This window comes from Aphanomyces invadans (genome assembly GCF_000520115.1).
Source record: "Aphanomyces invadans strain NJM9701 unplaced genomic scaffold supercont1.34, whole genome shotgun sequence".
Classification (NCBI taxonomy): domain Eukaryota; phylum Oomycota; class Saprolegniomycetes; order Saprolegniales; family Verrucalvaceae; genus Aphanomyces; species Aphanomyces invadans.
The window spans coordinates 36,997-49,751 of record NW_008580179.1 but is presented as its reverse complement, the minus strand read 5'-3'; the positions used below and the strand labels follow the sequence as shown (position 1 = coordinate 49,751).

At 54.3% G+C, this 12,755-nt stretch overlaps 5 protein-coding genes and 1 non-coding gene across 7 annotated transcripts; 3 read left to right on the top strand and 3 right to left on the bottom strand.

Moving 5' to 3' along the window:
- Positions 1–28: 28 nt before the first annotated feature.
- Positions 29–851, bottom strand: H310_11755 (hypothetical protein; the record flags this gene model as incomplete). The annotated part of the gene is made up of 2 exons (XM_008878523.1): positions 29–493; positions 537–851. 2 exons carry the CDS (start codon positions 849–851, stop codon positions 29–31), a joined length of 780 nt encoding a protein of 259 aa, XP_008876745.1.
- Positions 852–1,102: 251 nt separating this feature from the next.
- Positions 1,103–6,540, top strand: H310_11754. Of its 2 annotated transcripts, XM_008878521.1 has the most exons (12): positions 1,103–1,773; positions 1,817–2,020; positions 2,069–2,427; positions 2,480–2,717; positions 2,762–2,981; positions 3,043–3,242; positions 3,295–3,512; positions 3,586–4,114; positions 4,162–4,371; positions 4,416–4,481; positions 4,539–5,884; positions 5,942–6,540. In XM_008878521.1, the coding sequence occupies exons 1-12, from the start codon at positions 1,117–1,119 to the stop codon at positions 6,225–6,227; spliced, it is 4,533 nt and encodes a 1,510-aa protein (XP_008876743.1). In that variant the 5' UTR covers positions 1,103–1,116; the 3' UTR covers positions 6,228–6,540. The 2 variants fall into 2 exon arrangements, with proteins under 2 accessions (XP_008876743.1, XP_008876744.1); XM_008878522.1 differs by having other exon boundaries at positions 4,539–6,540.
- Positions 6,242–7,460, bottom strand: H310_11753 (hypothetical protein). Its single transcript, XM_008878520.1, has 4 exons — positions 7,315–7,460; positions 7,198–7,264; positions 7,007–7,143; positions 6,242–6,950 (listed from the first exon to the last, which is right to left on the bottom strand). The coding sequence occupies exons 1-4, from the start codon at positions 7,426–7,428 to the stop codon at positions 6,501–6,503; spliced, it is 768 nt and encodes a 255-aa protein (XP_008876742.1). The 5' UTR covers positions 7,429–7,460; the 3' UTR covers positions 6,242–6,500.
- Positions 7,461–7,805: 345 nt separating this feature from the next.
- H310_11752 lies at positions 7,806–7,876 on the top strand. Its single transcript has one exon. It is a non-coding gene; the product is annotated as a tRNA-Gly (tRNA).
- A 179-nt stretch (positions 7,877–8,055) lies between these two features.
- Positions 8,056–8,741, bottom strand: H310_11751 (hypothetical protein). Its single transcript, XM_008878519.1, has 4 exons — positions 8,636–8,741; positions 8,547–8,581; positions 8,318–8,495; positions 8,056–8,266 (listed from the first exon to the last, which is right to left on the bottom strand). The coding sequence occupies exons 1-4, from the start codon at positions 8,690–8,692 to the stop codon at positions 8,153–8,155; spliced, it is 384 nt and encodes a 127-aa protein (XP_008876741.1). The 5' UTR covers positions 8,693–8,741; the 3' UTR covers positions 8,056–8,152.
- A 52-nt stretch (positions 8,742–8,793) lies between these two features.
- On the top strand, positions 8,794–11,800 carry H310_11750 (hypothetical protein). The gene is made up of 5 exons (XM_008878518.1): positions 8,794–8,870; positions 8,914–10,273; positions 10,330–10,886; positions 10,943–11,108; positions 11,162–11,800. Exons 1-5 carry the CDS (start codon positions 8,831–8,833, stop codon positions 11,769–11,771), a joined length of 2,733 nt encoding a protein of 910 aa, XP_008876740.1. The 5' UTR covers positions 8,794–8,830; the 3' UTR covers positions 11,772–11,800.
- The last annotated feature ends 955 nt before the right edge of the window (positions 11,801–12,755 follow it).

Below are 12,755 nucleotides of genomic sequence, written 5' to 3'. Positions count from 1 at the left end.
GTGTCGAAACAAACAAAGCAAAACAAAATTACATTTTCTGAGCTAGTGCGCGAAGTAATTCTACCGTGCCTTGCATAAACTCGAACTGTGTCTGGCGTTCGACTTGTTCTGCAGCAAATCTGGCCTCACGCTCCGCTTTGTCCAGTAGAAAACGCTGCTCGTCGAGTTCTAACTTCCGCAAGGCTAGCACATGGGCCTCCTTTTGCATTTCCTGGTCTTCGCGCTTGAGTTTGTGCGATGCCTCCATTATCGCAGCAAAGTCGACGACAGCGCTCACTGCCTCCTTCAGTGGGGTCGTTCCCCGCGATTCCTTCTTCTTCGAAGGAGACCTGTCGTCATCCTCACTCTCGTCGAGAGAGTCCTGCGCCGTCGCTTTGCGCTTCAGCCCGGCAAGAGCCGCTTCCCGAATGAGGTGTCCGTCGCTTTCCCGGCGATCTGCTTTCTTGTCCTTCTCTTCTTTGATGCTTTTCCGTTTGTCATTTGCGCTCTCAATCTGGACATAATGAATTTAGATGGATATGCACGGGTAGACATACCATGTCGGAGAGGTCCTGAAGGAGCTGCTCTCGCTCCAGGTATTCCTCTTCAGTCCCAGATGCACGCATCGACTTTACAGTCTCCTTCTTGAACGCTGCCATGAGATCGTCATGCCGTTTGCGGCAACCTCCAGCGCTGAGTTCTGGTCCGTGTAGTGCACGCATGTGCTCTCCGACCTCCTGCCATCGACTCGATGTTTGACCGTACGGCGCATCATGAGGACATGCAAACATGACCTCCTTTAGCAGGTCTATGTCAACAGGGATAGAGAAACGGTACGCCGCCTTGCGTTTTGTCCCTTCTTGCTCGGACATTTTCGAAACTCAATGGCTGGTCAGTGTGTGCAAAGGTTTTCCCTGTCAGATTTTTCTACAGGAAATTTACTGGACGAAATTTCCCTGTGGGAACGGATATATCGCCCACAGGAAAATTTTACAGGAAATATCCTGTAGCAAAATCACTCTAATTGTCTGCTTGCTGTTGTTAATTCAACTATATTTTGAAGTTGACAATTTGGAAATATACTGTATCCAAACAGCACATCCGGACACAAATTTAATCGTGCCATCGGTGCAAGGGATGGAGCTTCCACCGACGCATTCGCCCGAGTCATTTTTGCTTCAAGCAACACCAATGACAGCCTTGTCTATCCGTCGTGGAGAAGTTTGTGACGCTGTAGTTGCTGCTGATGAAGGCATGGCCATTGTCTGGCAGTTCCATGTTCTCTCGCATGACGTGAACTTTCGTGTTTTGGTCGATGGCATTGAGTCCCCAACCTTCACCAGGCGAATTGACAAGATGGATGGACTTGTGGATGGCACGCTCGAACTCAATGGACGGGCAAGCTCGGTTACTTTGCAATGGGACAACTCTTACTCGATGTTGCGTGGCAAAGACATCCAATATCGAGTGATGGCAGTGCCGACATCCACATTGCACGTCGCTCGCGAGGCCGCCAACGAGTACCACATCAAGTATAATCATCCAGTTCAAATCGCGAGCCGGTCGCATCACCACCATTCTTCAACAGTTTCTCGTCCACAATCGATGCCTACTATTACAAAGCTCCGAGATGAATCTACGTCAACAGCACACGACCTGTTAACTCAGAGACTCGAAAGCGCCGTGGTGGATACTGTAGCTGTGTTCATGGCACAACCCAATACTCCATTACATGCCGGCTCCGCAAGACCGTTGGTTCTCGCCCTCGAAGCAATACTGCGGTGTGGTGTCAAGGTATCGCCTCTGGATTCAAAGGAATATTTTGACACTTTGTTAGCCCACGATGTCCTCCCATCCACCAGAAGAACACTACTTTCGCTTCCTGATCGAAGCCAGGAACGTCCTTCGAGAGGACATGGCCGTCGTGTCTGACGCGGAATTGTTCCGGCCGCCGCCCTTTATGCGGTACTTGGGCTGGGGCCGCGCACGTGCGTTCCTCTTCTTTGCTCTCAATCGCCACGTGCTGCACCGAGCACTCGAAGTGATGACGATCTTTATATCTTCGCCCTTCATTCATCCACCGTCGTAGAACCTCATCAAACGGCACAGCCTCGTCGACCGGTATTACGACTCGTCGACGGCACTGCTCGCAAACTACGCCAAAGCAAAGCGCGCCATCGCGTGCCTCAGCGCCCTCTACGGCGTCAGCTTCAACCTGACCCCGTTGAGGGACGACTTGAACGCGACTGCAGCATCGTTTCCCCGCAACCTGTACCAAACCCACGCATGGGAGCCTTTCTTAATGGACCAACTGGCCCTGGCAGACGGTGCCGGCGACGTGGCGTATTTTCAAGGCACCACCAACATGGACGATTTCACATCCATTCAAGACTGCACCCCTGCGAAATATCTCTGTTTGTCGACTCCAACGATTGACGTGACCGTCCCGTACGTTGACGATACCGATTGGAGTCCCGTGGGTTAGCAGATTTGTCTCTAGTCGTGGCGATCGGATCTGTATTCCGCTCAACATGCACGATCCGACGGCGCTGGTGGCTGTACTGCAGCTTCGCGTTGTTAGCAGCAGCGTGCTCGTCGGGTTTGGGCTCAAGTTGTCGAATGCCGACGTAGCCCCCCTCCGGATCGTCGAGGGAAGCCCGAATTGGGTTGAGATCATCCTTCGTCTGGAGTATCCGATCTCTGACCTCCATTTCGTGTTGGACAACTCGAGCTCGCTGGTACGACTCATAACGATAGGCGTAGGTGACATGTCCGCGGCTAGATTCGAGCAAAAGCAGCGACATATCGCCTGGTCGTGACTTCCAGAGAGCGCTATTCGAGTGCCTGGTCGTCGTGTGCCGAGGTGGCCCACGTCATTTGCTGGAAACACGTCATTCAGCGGTCTTTGGATTGGAGTGCAAAGCACATGGAAGCCATACAGGACGAAGAGAAGCGGTGGCTGGCGCCAACTCATCCGCCACCGACATCAACGTCGTTGACAGGTTTGCCCAGTCGAATCTCTTCAACGTTTACTCTCTCGAAGCTGAGTGCATGCCTCGGCAGATTCCGTCACATCGTGGCTTGGGTCGATCCTCTTGCCAAATACCGTTGCTTGTGCGCAATGCATGGAGCCATTTGCACTCTTTCGACGGCGCCAAGAGTGCTCGATTTGCCAAAAAGGATTTTGTTTGGCTTGTTCGAGGCACATTTGGGCCGCAAAACCAGTGTGCGATCGGTGTTACCTACGTGAACTCGACAAGAAGGTGCTCTGCCATGTCCAGCGTACACTGGCGAGCCAACGAATTCGCCTCGTAGCTACTGCAAGAACGCGCGAAAGCAGACAATGCTCGGTCAAACAACCCGGCGCTGGATGCCCTGCGCCAAAACACGACCTACGACAAATACTTCAAAATGCTGTCGTTTGGTGTGCCTCCTTCTGCCATCGGTCAAAAGATGCAGCAAGATTACATTCCCCAAGACATTGTCGACATCTTCGTCTCGGGCCTTGATGGTGCGCCTTCCACCCTCTCACGGTATGATTCGCGCGGCACCATCGGCCAGTCCCGTTCAACTTTTTGGACTGAAGGCTGTTGCTGCGCCACGTAGTCCTACTTCGACACCATCGACCGGAGGAGGGTCGCGACCACAGCTCTTGCGCAAAAAAAGCACCCTCCGCAAGCTGCACTGGACTGCGCTGGATGCGACGACCAAGGGGAAGGCGACGATTTGGAACCGCGTCACGGCCAAACGACGCCATGCGCCGGTGGCTCTCTCTGGCGCCGACATGGACCGTGTCATGGCGTATTTTGGAGAAGCCACAGCGACGGCGAAACGAGCGCTGCCGTCGACGAAATCCAGTGGAAAATTTCAGAGTGCCTTGGACAGCCGTCGCACCAACAATATTCACATTGGGTTGAGTCGGTTTAAGTCCATGGGGCCGTCCGGACTTGTGGCGGCACTGCGCGAGTGCAACCTAGACCTTCTCACGCCAGACGTCTTGCAAACGCTGTTGGAAATCGGCCCGACACCGGTCGAGTTGAAGCGGTACATGAATTTCCGAGGCGCAGTGCATAAGCTCGACGAAGCCGAGCGCTTCCTCGTCGATATGGCCAAGGTCGCACGTGTGCAGGAGAAGGTAAACGGCTGCACTTGATGCCACCATGAACGACTTGGCGTGACTAGATCCACGTGATGCTGTTTGTTCAGCAATTCTCAACATTGATCGACGAGCTCAACGACCGGCTGCGCATTCTCTCGGTGGCGTGCCACCAAATTCTCAGCAGTGAGCGCCTTCCCCGCTATTTTGAAGTTATCTTGGCGCTGGGCAATGTGTTGAATGAAGGGACCGAGCAAGCTAACGCCTCCGGCGTGACCCTCGCGTCACTGCTAAAGGCACGCGCGCCCCTGGACAATTTGATGTTCACACCATGAAATAGTTGTCCGAGACGAGATCTATCGACCAGAGCATGACGTTGCTGCAGTTCCTCATGCAGCTCATTCATGTACCGTTTCCCGCACATGGCAAGACTTTCGAATGAGCGCGTTGGGTGGTCCTGTAGGAGCGCGGCGAAATGGATTTGTTTCACGTGATGGACGAGCTGGACATGCTTGACGCCGCCAAGCGGTTCTCGAACGTACAGTGTGTGTCGCAAATGGCGCTCTTGCAAAAGCAACTCGCGCACTTGGTCCATGAAGTGAAGGAGGAAGACACAATCGATCGGATGCAGTTTGAAAAGGCTCAAGTCGACGCGCCACGAAAGCAACGTCAAAGTAACGTCGTGCCGTCCACGAGAGATCGGCCGATGGCGCTTGAAGGTGGCCACCAAGCCCTCATGGCAGCGCTTCGCAAACGCACCAGCGTTTCCTCGGACGACGTCACCGCCTCTGACAATGGCGCAACGGACATGCCCCTTCCAGCTGATCGCAACCACTTGCTTCCATCATCACAAGAAAAGCCTGTCGAACCAACCAAGAGTCGTGGAGCGTTGTTTGCAGCTATTCGCAACCACGGTGAGGTGCGGAGAGGTGAAACTCGACTGAGCGCACCGCTTCCAACGCGCTCTGCCGCCGAGACGAGCTCCACACCAACAAACAAACCAACAGTGGCGCAACAACCACCGCATCGTCCGAACAACTCGGCATTGCTCGCAGCTATTCGATTAAGGCAGCAAGAGGATCCACCTAAAACGCAAGAAAACTCGTGTCACGTCCTTGCAAGGAATTCCACACCGCCAATGACCAAGTCCATTCTCTTGGCAGAGAATCGACCATGCCACTTGCCCGAGCCAGCAATTCCTGCTGTGGCTGGACGGCAAGAGTTGATGGCAGCTATCGCTTCCAAGAAACGACCAGCGTTGGATGACCAAGTTGCCACCAATGCCCCGTCGACAGTCGACGTTCGGAGTCGTTCTCAACTGGAGACGACGATATCGTCGCCACGTGAATCGCCGCATGCCGCCACGGAGTATACGCCAAATGCGTTTTTGCGCACGATGGGCCCGCACGTGTCGCGAATCAAACACGAGCTGAGCGTCGTCCAGGACAAACTCGAGTCCATGACGGAACACTGGCATGAAGTAGCAGTCTACTTGGGCGAGAGTTCGGCGACCCCGTCCGACTATGCGCTTGGACTGCTCCATCGGTTCATGCTCGACGTCAAGCTTGCATACCGGGCCCTTGTGTCGAAAGGTGTCATTCGTGCCACGAGCATCGGGTCATCTACAAACGTTGGCGACCGCATCGCGACTGTCCTTGGCGCCGCCACCGTCCTGGCCCAGCGCCAGCGGAACTTGGAGGTGACGTTTCCGTGGGCCAAAGTCGCGTATCTCCAGCCCACAAGCGTCGTTCGACCCGGTGACCGCGTCGTGTGCCGCCAGTTTGGTCGAGGCATTGTCACCGCGACAAGGTAAATCGCATTGGGCACATGGGTTGACATTGTGATGTCGACTCGGCGCCGTTGTAGGTATGCTGTCGGGTGCGTCGACGTCCGCCTGACGTTTGGCTATGCCGTGTTGTCCGTGGATCAAGTTGTTGGGATGGACCACGTGTATGAGCCTGTGATTCCGCCATGGCGACCCCATGATCCAGTCGCGACGCCCTTCGGCCCAGCACGCTTCCTTCGTGCCCACGCGGCTGGTGCCATCGCAGTCGTTACCTTGCAAAGTGTGAGTCCGACAAGTGGAGTTCAAGCGTACATCCAAGCTAGCCAGGTGCACTTTGCCTACAACGAACGAAGGACGGGCCACTGACGAGTGTGCGAGCGAGCAACGAGCCCTGCCTGACGTCATTCGCGTTCGGTCCAGACTGTAGGCACATGATGGACTCGTCGGCGAGAGTAGGGCTTTCCGATGGATGCACCATTCCGTCCACAGATGAAATGAATGGCTCTGACATGACTCGTTCGACTTGAGAGCAAGAAGTCCTTCGTCAAAGGGAAGGAAGGCTGATGCGCGGGCAATTCTGGACAGCCATGAACTGAATACAGATATTTATTGTGGAGCACGATAAAATAGATGAAACACTCACGCGACACCGTCGAGAGAGTCGACGAGAAACTTTTCAGCGTACTCCCTCATGGTGACCATCTTGCGCTTGACGGTATCTTGGACCTGCGCCAGGTGTAACTTGTCGTACCATGTCAAGGGGGCGTCGGGGGACGTTGGGGACGGTGGCGGCGTTGGCACTGGCGCGACTGCTAGCTCCATGGGCGTGACAAGTTGCCAGTCGAAACCGACGGCCGTCGCCGTGGCTGGAATGAGCATCGAGTCGCACACAATGTTCCAATTCGCCTCGATCTCTTCTTCGGTCAAGGGAGGCGTCGTTCTGCAACACGGCAGCATACATTCGATCTGGTCGACGTAGTTGGGGTCCAAGCCAAAGTGGGCATAAAAATCGGCCCACTTCTCGACAGAAAAGTCAAACGAGTCCGCGAAAGCTTTCAGGCTGCCGTACGCAGTCCAGCGGAGTTGGACCTATACCGCACCATGCTAGTTCAGTTGATGCACGGCAAACTTGTGAGAAATCGAACCTTGCCAGACATACACAAGCCTGCGATCTCGGCGGCGGTCAAGTCGCCACTGTACATGAGGAGAAAGTCCGTGATTGTTAACGCAACGTCCACGGCGCTCGTCTGGGGAGAAGGTCGCGAGGCATATACTCGAACGCCTGAACTAGAAATGAACACACCCCTGCATCACGTTTGGGTTTGGGGGGTCGTACGGGATGTAGTGTCAACAGTGCGGACACAGACAATGTCGCGCTTGGCATTCAGGAACGAAAACACGACCTATTCAAGCAGGTCAAGACGAGGTTCATCACGTAGGAGCATGTGCGCACCGTGCCTTTGAAGCGGTTAGGTACATCTAGTACCGCAAACTGAAGGAAGTTCATCAGCTCTTCAAGCTTGGCAGTCTGGCGAGCACAGACAGCGGCAGGACTTGCGTCTTCCATCTTGAATTGCTTCTGCCAAGGGCAGAAAATTGCTCCGAAACTGGATTCATAAATTTTATCGAATGTTTGTACTCTTCTTACATATTCCAAGTCATATAATTCGCGATGCTTGTCGCACTATATTTAACGCTCCACATATCCAGAAGAAGTGTCGAATTCCAGCGCAGAACGCGCAAAGCCCCGACACCCAGTTGTGCTGCACACGAGATCATTCGAAATACATTGGACGACCATTGCTTAGTAACCACAGGAAATTTGCAGTGTTGTAGGGTGGACACTCCTCGATTGAACCTCCACTGGTAGTTTATAGATGGAAATACAAATGTGTTGACTCTGTATATAGACGTAAAATTACTTTGCTCAGAATGCATATGCGAGCGCCATTGGTTTAGTGGTAAAATATCTCGTTGCCATCGAGATGCCCCGGGTTCGATTCCCGGATGGCGCAGTCCTTTTTCGATTCTTTCATGTGCTCTCCATCTTCCAAGTTGGCCGATTTCATCTCTGGCTGAAAGTTTGTGCCACATTTTGACTCGAACTTGTAGTTTGTTTGTATGCCATGGTTTGAGGACAGTGCTGGCCAAGTTGTGACTCGGCATGCGTGTTGTTTTCCACGAATCGAGAATTTGTCGCAGGAGGCTCGTTTCCTCGTGGGGATTTTCATCTCGTTTTCCTCGACTAGAACCAACAAGAATGATCCACTTGTATGGACAATTTGACAAAGTTATTCTTGTTTCTTCAGCTGGGCGGCTTCAATGTGCCCCGAAATGAGTTCGGCAATTTCAAAGTGCAAATGCGTGCAAAACACACCGGCACCGGCGCCGACGATGAAAAAGATCTGTCGGTTGCAGCATGAGCACCTTCGATTCTGTGTGGCGAAGGACCATACCTTGTCCGCGGGGGTAGAGTCGGCAATGAGCCAAGCCAGCGTAAAGATGCCAACGGAACCTCCCAAAATAGCCTTCCATGACACACGGCGGAGGAGGTTGTACTTGTGCAAGTTCCACACGGCCAGCGGCGCGCTTGAGAGGATGTATCCGAAGATAGTCCAGTACAACATTGTGGACCTACTCAATTCAACCAAGATGAGCAAGTTCACTTGGTCCAGGCAGACTCACATAATTCCTTCGTACAACATGTCCTTGATCGTTTGCTACGTTCCAAACACAGTCAGCAACGTGGATGGTGAGGGATATGTCAGCCATACGCGCTGAAGTACAGACGTTAACACGTTCAAGTAGTCATTCGAGGTGGCGATGTCCATGGCAACGTCTGCAGGTCGGCGGCACACCACCAGGTCAACCAATTCTCGTTTGGAAAGTACACCAAAATTAGTGGCGGTTTCACCCAGTTTCAGAAACTGCCATCGATCCCTGCATTAACCGCCGCCGTCACACGCGCAATGGCCGACGATTTTGACGACTGGTTGATCCAAGCTAAACGTAGGTGGGAGATAGGCTCAGCTTTCACTTATGTGCCTTTCAGATGACTTTATGTTGGAGCCGTCCCCCGAGAAAATAGACCACCACCAAGCTAGCTCGCCAACAATCCAAGTCGGCGATGGTGGAATCAAGTCTTCAGTGCAGCTCCCTGCGACCATCTCGGACGATACGTTCTTGGACGACGACGATGAAGGTGTAGACGGCTCTGCCAGAATCCTACCCATGCCATCATTGCGCGAACCGACTAAACTTTCATCCAACCCCATTGCTGAGCCGTTCATCGACCAGTCCGCTACCGAAACACATCCCATAGCTCCACCGCCCGCTCCGATCGAAGTCAGCGATACTGCGATCAACTTGGATTGGAAAGTCCAGACCAGCTTTGACATGCCAGATAAGCTCTGCCAAGAGATCCAGTCTGTCGTCGATGCCGCTGCCACGCGGCTGGCAGCGGCGGCAACATCCTCCCCTCCTTCAACAGACACAAACATGAAAGCGATGGACGCAGCAGGTCCTAGCGGTGCACCCGAGCTGCTCCTCATCATGGAAGTCGTGATCGGGGACGGCCGAGTCGAGAATATCCAAGTCTTTGAACACGACGAGCCAGAGGCACTCGCGATGGCGTTTGCGCAGCAGCACTCTCTCGAACGAGACGTAATTCCCACGTTGACAGCGCATATCCTCGAGCAGATTCGAACGATCCGACCGGCCTCGGAGGACCCGCCGTCGAAACTGACTCACCGGCCGTCTGCGCGACAGCAAGTCCTCTCCCAACCGAAGCATCACCATTCCCCCAACACCGAAAAGGAACGATCTTACAACGCTCTCCGCGACAAATTTGGAAAATCGGTCCGGGCGGCATCGTCCTCTGCGTTCGACCTCGTCCCATCCAAAACGACAACAGGAATATTGCCGTCATCGTGTCGCAGTCAAAAAGGAAAAGGACGTAGAAGCCATCACCAACCTGCAGCGTCCGAGCGTTTGTATGCCTTGGCAAATGCTCAACGGGAGTGGCGCGCGCGGGCTCAAAAGAAGCGCGAGGACGAACTCAACAAAGAATTGGCCGACAAGAAGCTTCAGCTCGCCGAAAAGACGAAGCTGCTCGTGGCCAACCGCACCAACGGTCAATACCGCACGATCGGCGAACGGCTACACGGTGAAGCTGTCAGTGAAGCGGCTCGACGGAAGAAGCTAGCCGAAGCGCGGTCAGCTGAAAAGGCCCAAGCTGAACTCGCCGGCGACGATGACTCGGGCTGGATGTGCCCCAAATGTACATTTCTAAATCGACACCAAGACTCGACGTGCCAGAATGCAGTCGGCATAGGGGTCAAACCTCCAACTCCAGCAGCAGCAGCAGCACCACCACCACCAGCTCCCACGGCGGCAGCAGCAACGTCATCCAGGTACACCACCACCTCCTTTCGCGAGTACACGATTCAACTGCTTGTACATGTAGTAGCACCACCAAGCCATCGAAACGAAGAGATACCCCGACTCGTGTGTGTGGGCAGCCAAAGCCCGCCATGTTTCAGCCCACACTGCTGTCCAAGGAAAACAAAAAGCCCGTGCCAAATGAGAAGCTCGTGTTGCGAAGGCAAAAACACCAAGAAGTCGCCAAAACCGAGTACAACCAGCGCCATCCTTTCGCCCCCCAAGTGAACCCCACCTCCACGGACCTCGTCAAGGACAAGCGACATGGCATCCAGACCCACCTGTCGCTGTACGCCGATGCGGGCTCGCGACGAGAGCGGCAAAGGGACCACGAGGCAGCGTACTTGGCGCAGTTTCCATTTCGGCCAAACATTGGGATCAACACATTCGTCGCACCCCCGGCATCGCAAGAAGCGCTCGTGCACCGCCTCGCGATCGAAGATCAAGAGAAGCTCGCCCAGAGTCGTGCCAAGTTGTTGGAAAAATACGGCGCCGCCAAGGACCCGATGACTGGGCGGCCCTATTTTGTCCCCCAAACGGGTCGGCGGCCGCAGTTTGCCCGCAACGACTCGAATTTGCCCATTGGTACCGACGACGTCGATGCAGTCATACAGTCATGGGAACTCACGATGACGTGCCAGGAACATTTCTGTATGAGAGCCGTCGCGAATTCGACGAGATCCACCGGCAACTGCGGCACGCGGACATGGCAACACTCAAGGACCATCGGACACAGAGCTTTGTCTCGAAAACGTCCAAGATGCACCTCAAGGCACGCAAAGCCAAGAGTTTTGATCGCATTTACAAGTACGACGACGCTCCGGTCTGGTCTTTATCTGCATGCTCCATGTGTTGTCTAGCTTGCTCCAACAAGCGAGTCGCCCATCGGACACAGGTGAAAAGGACCTTTCTGTCCTGGACCCGTCCCGCCTTGACATCGATGCGCTGTCCCTCGAGCTCGGCCACGTTGCGCTCAGCCTCTTTGATACGTGCGGGTGGGTGCCAATTCCGAAGTCCACCTTTTTCGAGTGCATGGAGTCGACGCTAGCGAAATGCCAGCACCTTACACATACCCAAGTCCTCTTTTTCGGGGACGAAGCGTCTCGCGCGATTCCGTCCACTGACGAGCGCGTGAAAGCTGCGGACGACCAAGAACTCACGCTGCACCCCAAGATCTGCGCCAAATCGCACCAGTTGCTCGCCAACAGCGACCGAAAGCACATTTTTGAACATCTCTACAGCGTCCACGCAACGTACGCCGCAAAGCGTAAGGAGCGCCAGGTGAAACTAGACAAGGAACACGCAGAGACTTGTACGTTTCGACCTCAGCTGTGCAAGCAAACGTTCCACGATATGTACGCGCGCCTGCCGGACGACGGCACCGACGACGTTGATCCCGTTGTGCTAACCTCGGCCCGGCCATGTGCACGACCTAGCGTACGGCCGATCGACGGGGACTCGACTAAGTAATCGGAACAACTTGTTCCAGTGATTTGCCCTATGCTGCTTTCCAATATGCAGCAGTGTATCAAAACGTCATCGTGACGGCGTTCCATGGCAAACGTAGAATTCGCCATGGAGCTGCCTCTGCCGCCGTCGATCAAGGCTTTCGATTCTCGCGGCGCATGCAATGCGTTCAACATGCCACAACAGGTAGAAGAAGGTACGTGTCGAGGGGCTCTTGACGGGGATACACGACGGAAAAGAGGGCCCTGACCAAGCCCCACCACACGTGCTAACCCAAGTCGAAGGGCATCCCGCTCCACACTCGATGTCATATCGAGTCCAAATTCATCGCTCAATGATATGTTTTAAACAATTTCCTGTTGAATGCCACCTCCATCAGTTTACGACGACCTTGGCGAGGTCACGTCGCGGGAAATACCCTTGCCTACGACAAGTATCCGATGAGTGAAGGGAATCGTTCGAAATGGCTGGAATGACCAGCTGCAACGTGCATCCAACGCAAGAAACGACACCCCTTGAGAGATCACCAAGGCTTCGCCAAATGTAAACGATCGGGAGACCGCCGCGAGTCCGTGATGTATGTCGTGTCTCGTGGAGACGACTCACAAATAACACCAACGAGGGGAGGCGCAAGCTCCCGGAAGTCGGCGCAAGCTTTGTTAGCGACCCGTTCCTTTTCAGGCGCGGGGCTAAAAACCCATCAACTGTCGGATTCTAACTACCAATCATAGACATGCAATTTCATACACCACCAATCAGTGTACAGTTGCTGGGCCCAGGACATTAGGGACGCGCCCGGCATCTATCCGGACGCCGCTGCCGGGGGTGGCCGGCCCGACGTCAGCCGTCCTGGGGATGGTGCAGAAGGCACCACTTGCTCGTTCCGTGCTTGGCCCGAAGGTGAGACAGACACATGTTATACGTCAGTCACCGTCAAGTGTGTATGCTAAGTAGACGTTATATACGCCGCACACGACACTCCCCTTA

What these genes read in the sequence shown, in the direction of transcription:
- H310_11754 (XM_008878521.1), top strand. Translation starts at nt 1,117, where the DNA reads ATGGAGCTTCCACCGACGCATTCGCCCGAGTCATTTTTGCTTCAAGCA. An exon ending in TGGACAACTCGAGCTCGCTG is followed by an intron (nt 2,718 to 2,761) that starts GTACGACTCATA and finishes GTCCGCGGCTAG; the next exon opens with ATTCGAGCAAAAGCAGCGAC. An exon ending in TCGCACGTGTGCAGGAGAAG is followed by an intron (nt 4,115 to 4,161) that starts GTAAACGGCTGC and finishes TGGCGTGACTAG; the next exon opens with ATCCACGTGATGCTGTTTGT.
- H310_11750 (XM_008878518.1), top strand. Translation starts at nt 8,831, where the DNA reads ATGGCCGACGATTTTGACGACTGGTTGATCCAAGCTAAAC. An exon ending in CGACTCGAATTTGCCCATTG is followed by an intron (nt 10,887 to 10,942) that starts GTACCGACGACG and finishes ATGACGTGCCAG; the next exon opens with GAACATTTCTGTATGAGAGC. An exon ending in AGTTTTGATCGCATTTACAA is followed by an intron (nt 11,109 to 11,161) that starts GTACGACGACGC and finishes TGTGTTGTCTAG; the next exon opens with CTTGCTCCAACAAGCGAGTC.
- H310_11751 (XM_008878519.1), bottom strand. Translation starts at nt 8,692, where the DNA reads ATGGACATCGCCACCTCGAATGACTACTTGAACGTGTTAACGTCTGTA. An exon ending in TAACGTCTGTACTTCAGCGC is followed by an intron (nt 8,582 to 8,635) that starts GTATGGCTGACA and finishes TTTGGAACGTAG; the next exon opens with CAAACGATCAAGGACATGTT. An exon ending in ACTCTACCCCCGCGGACAAG is followed by an intron (nt 8,267 to 8,317) that starts GTATGGTCCTTC and finishes TGCAACCGACAG; the next exon opens with ATCTTTTTCATCGTCGGCGC.
- H310_11753 (XM_008878520.1), bottom strand. Translation starts at nt 7,428, where the DNA reads ATGGAAGACGCAAGTCCTGCCGCTGTCTGTGCTCGCCAGACTGCCAAG. An exon ending in CTAACCGCTTCAAAGGCACG is followed by an intron (nt 7,265 to 7,314) that starts GTGCGCACATGC and finishes CTGCTTGAATAG; the next exon opens with GTCGTGTTTTCGTTCCTGAA. An exon ending in GCTTGTGTATGTCTGGCAAG is followed by an intron (nt 6,951 to 7,006) that starts GTTCGATTTCTC and finishes GGTGCGGTATAG; the next exon opens with GTCCAACTCCGCTGGACTGC.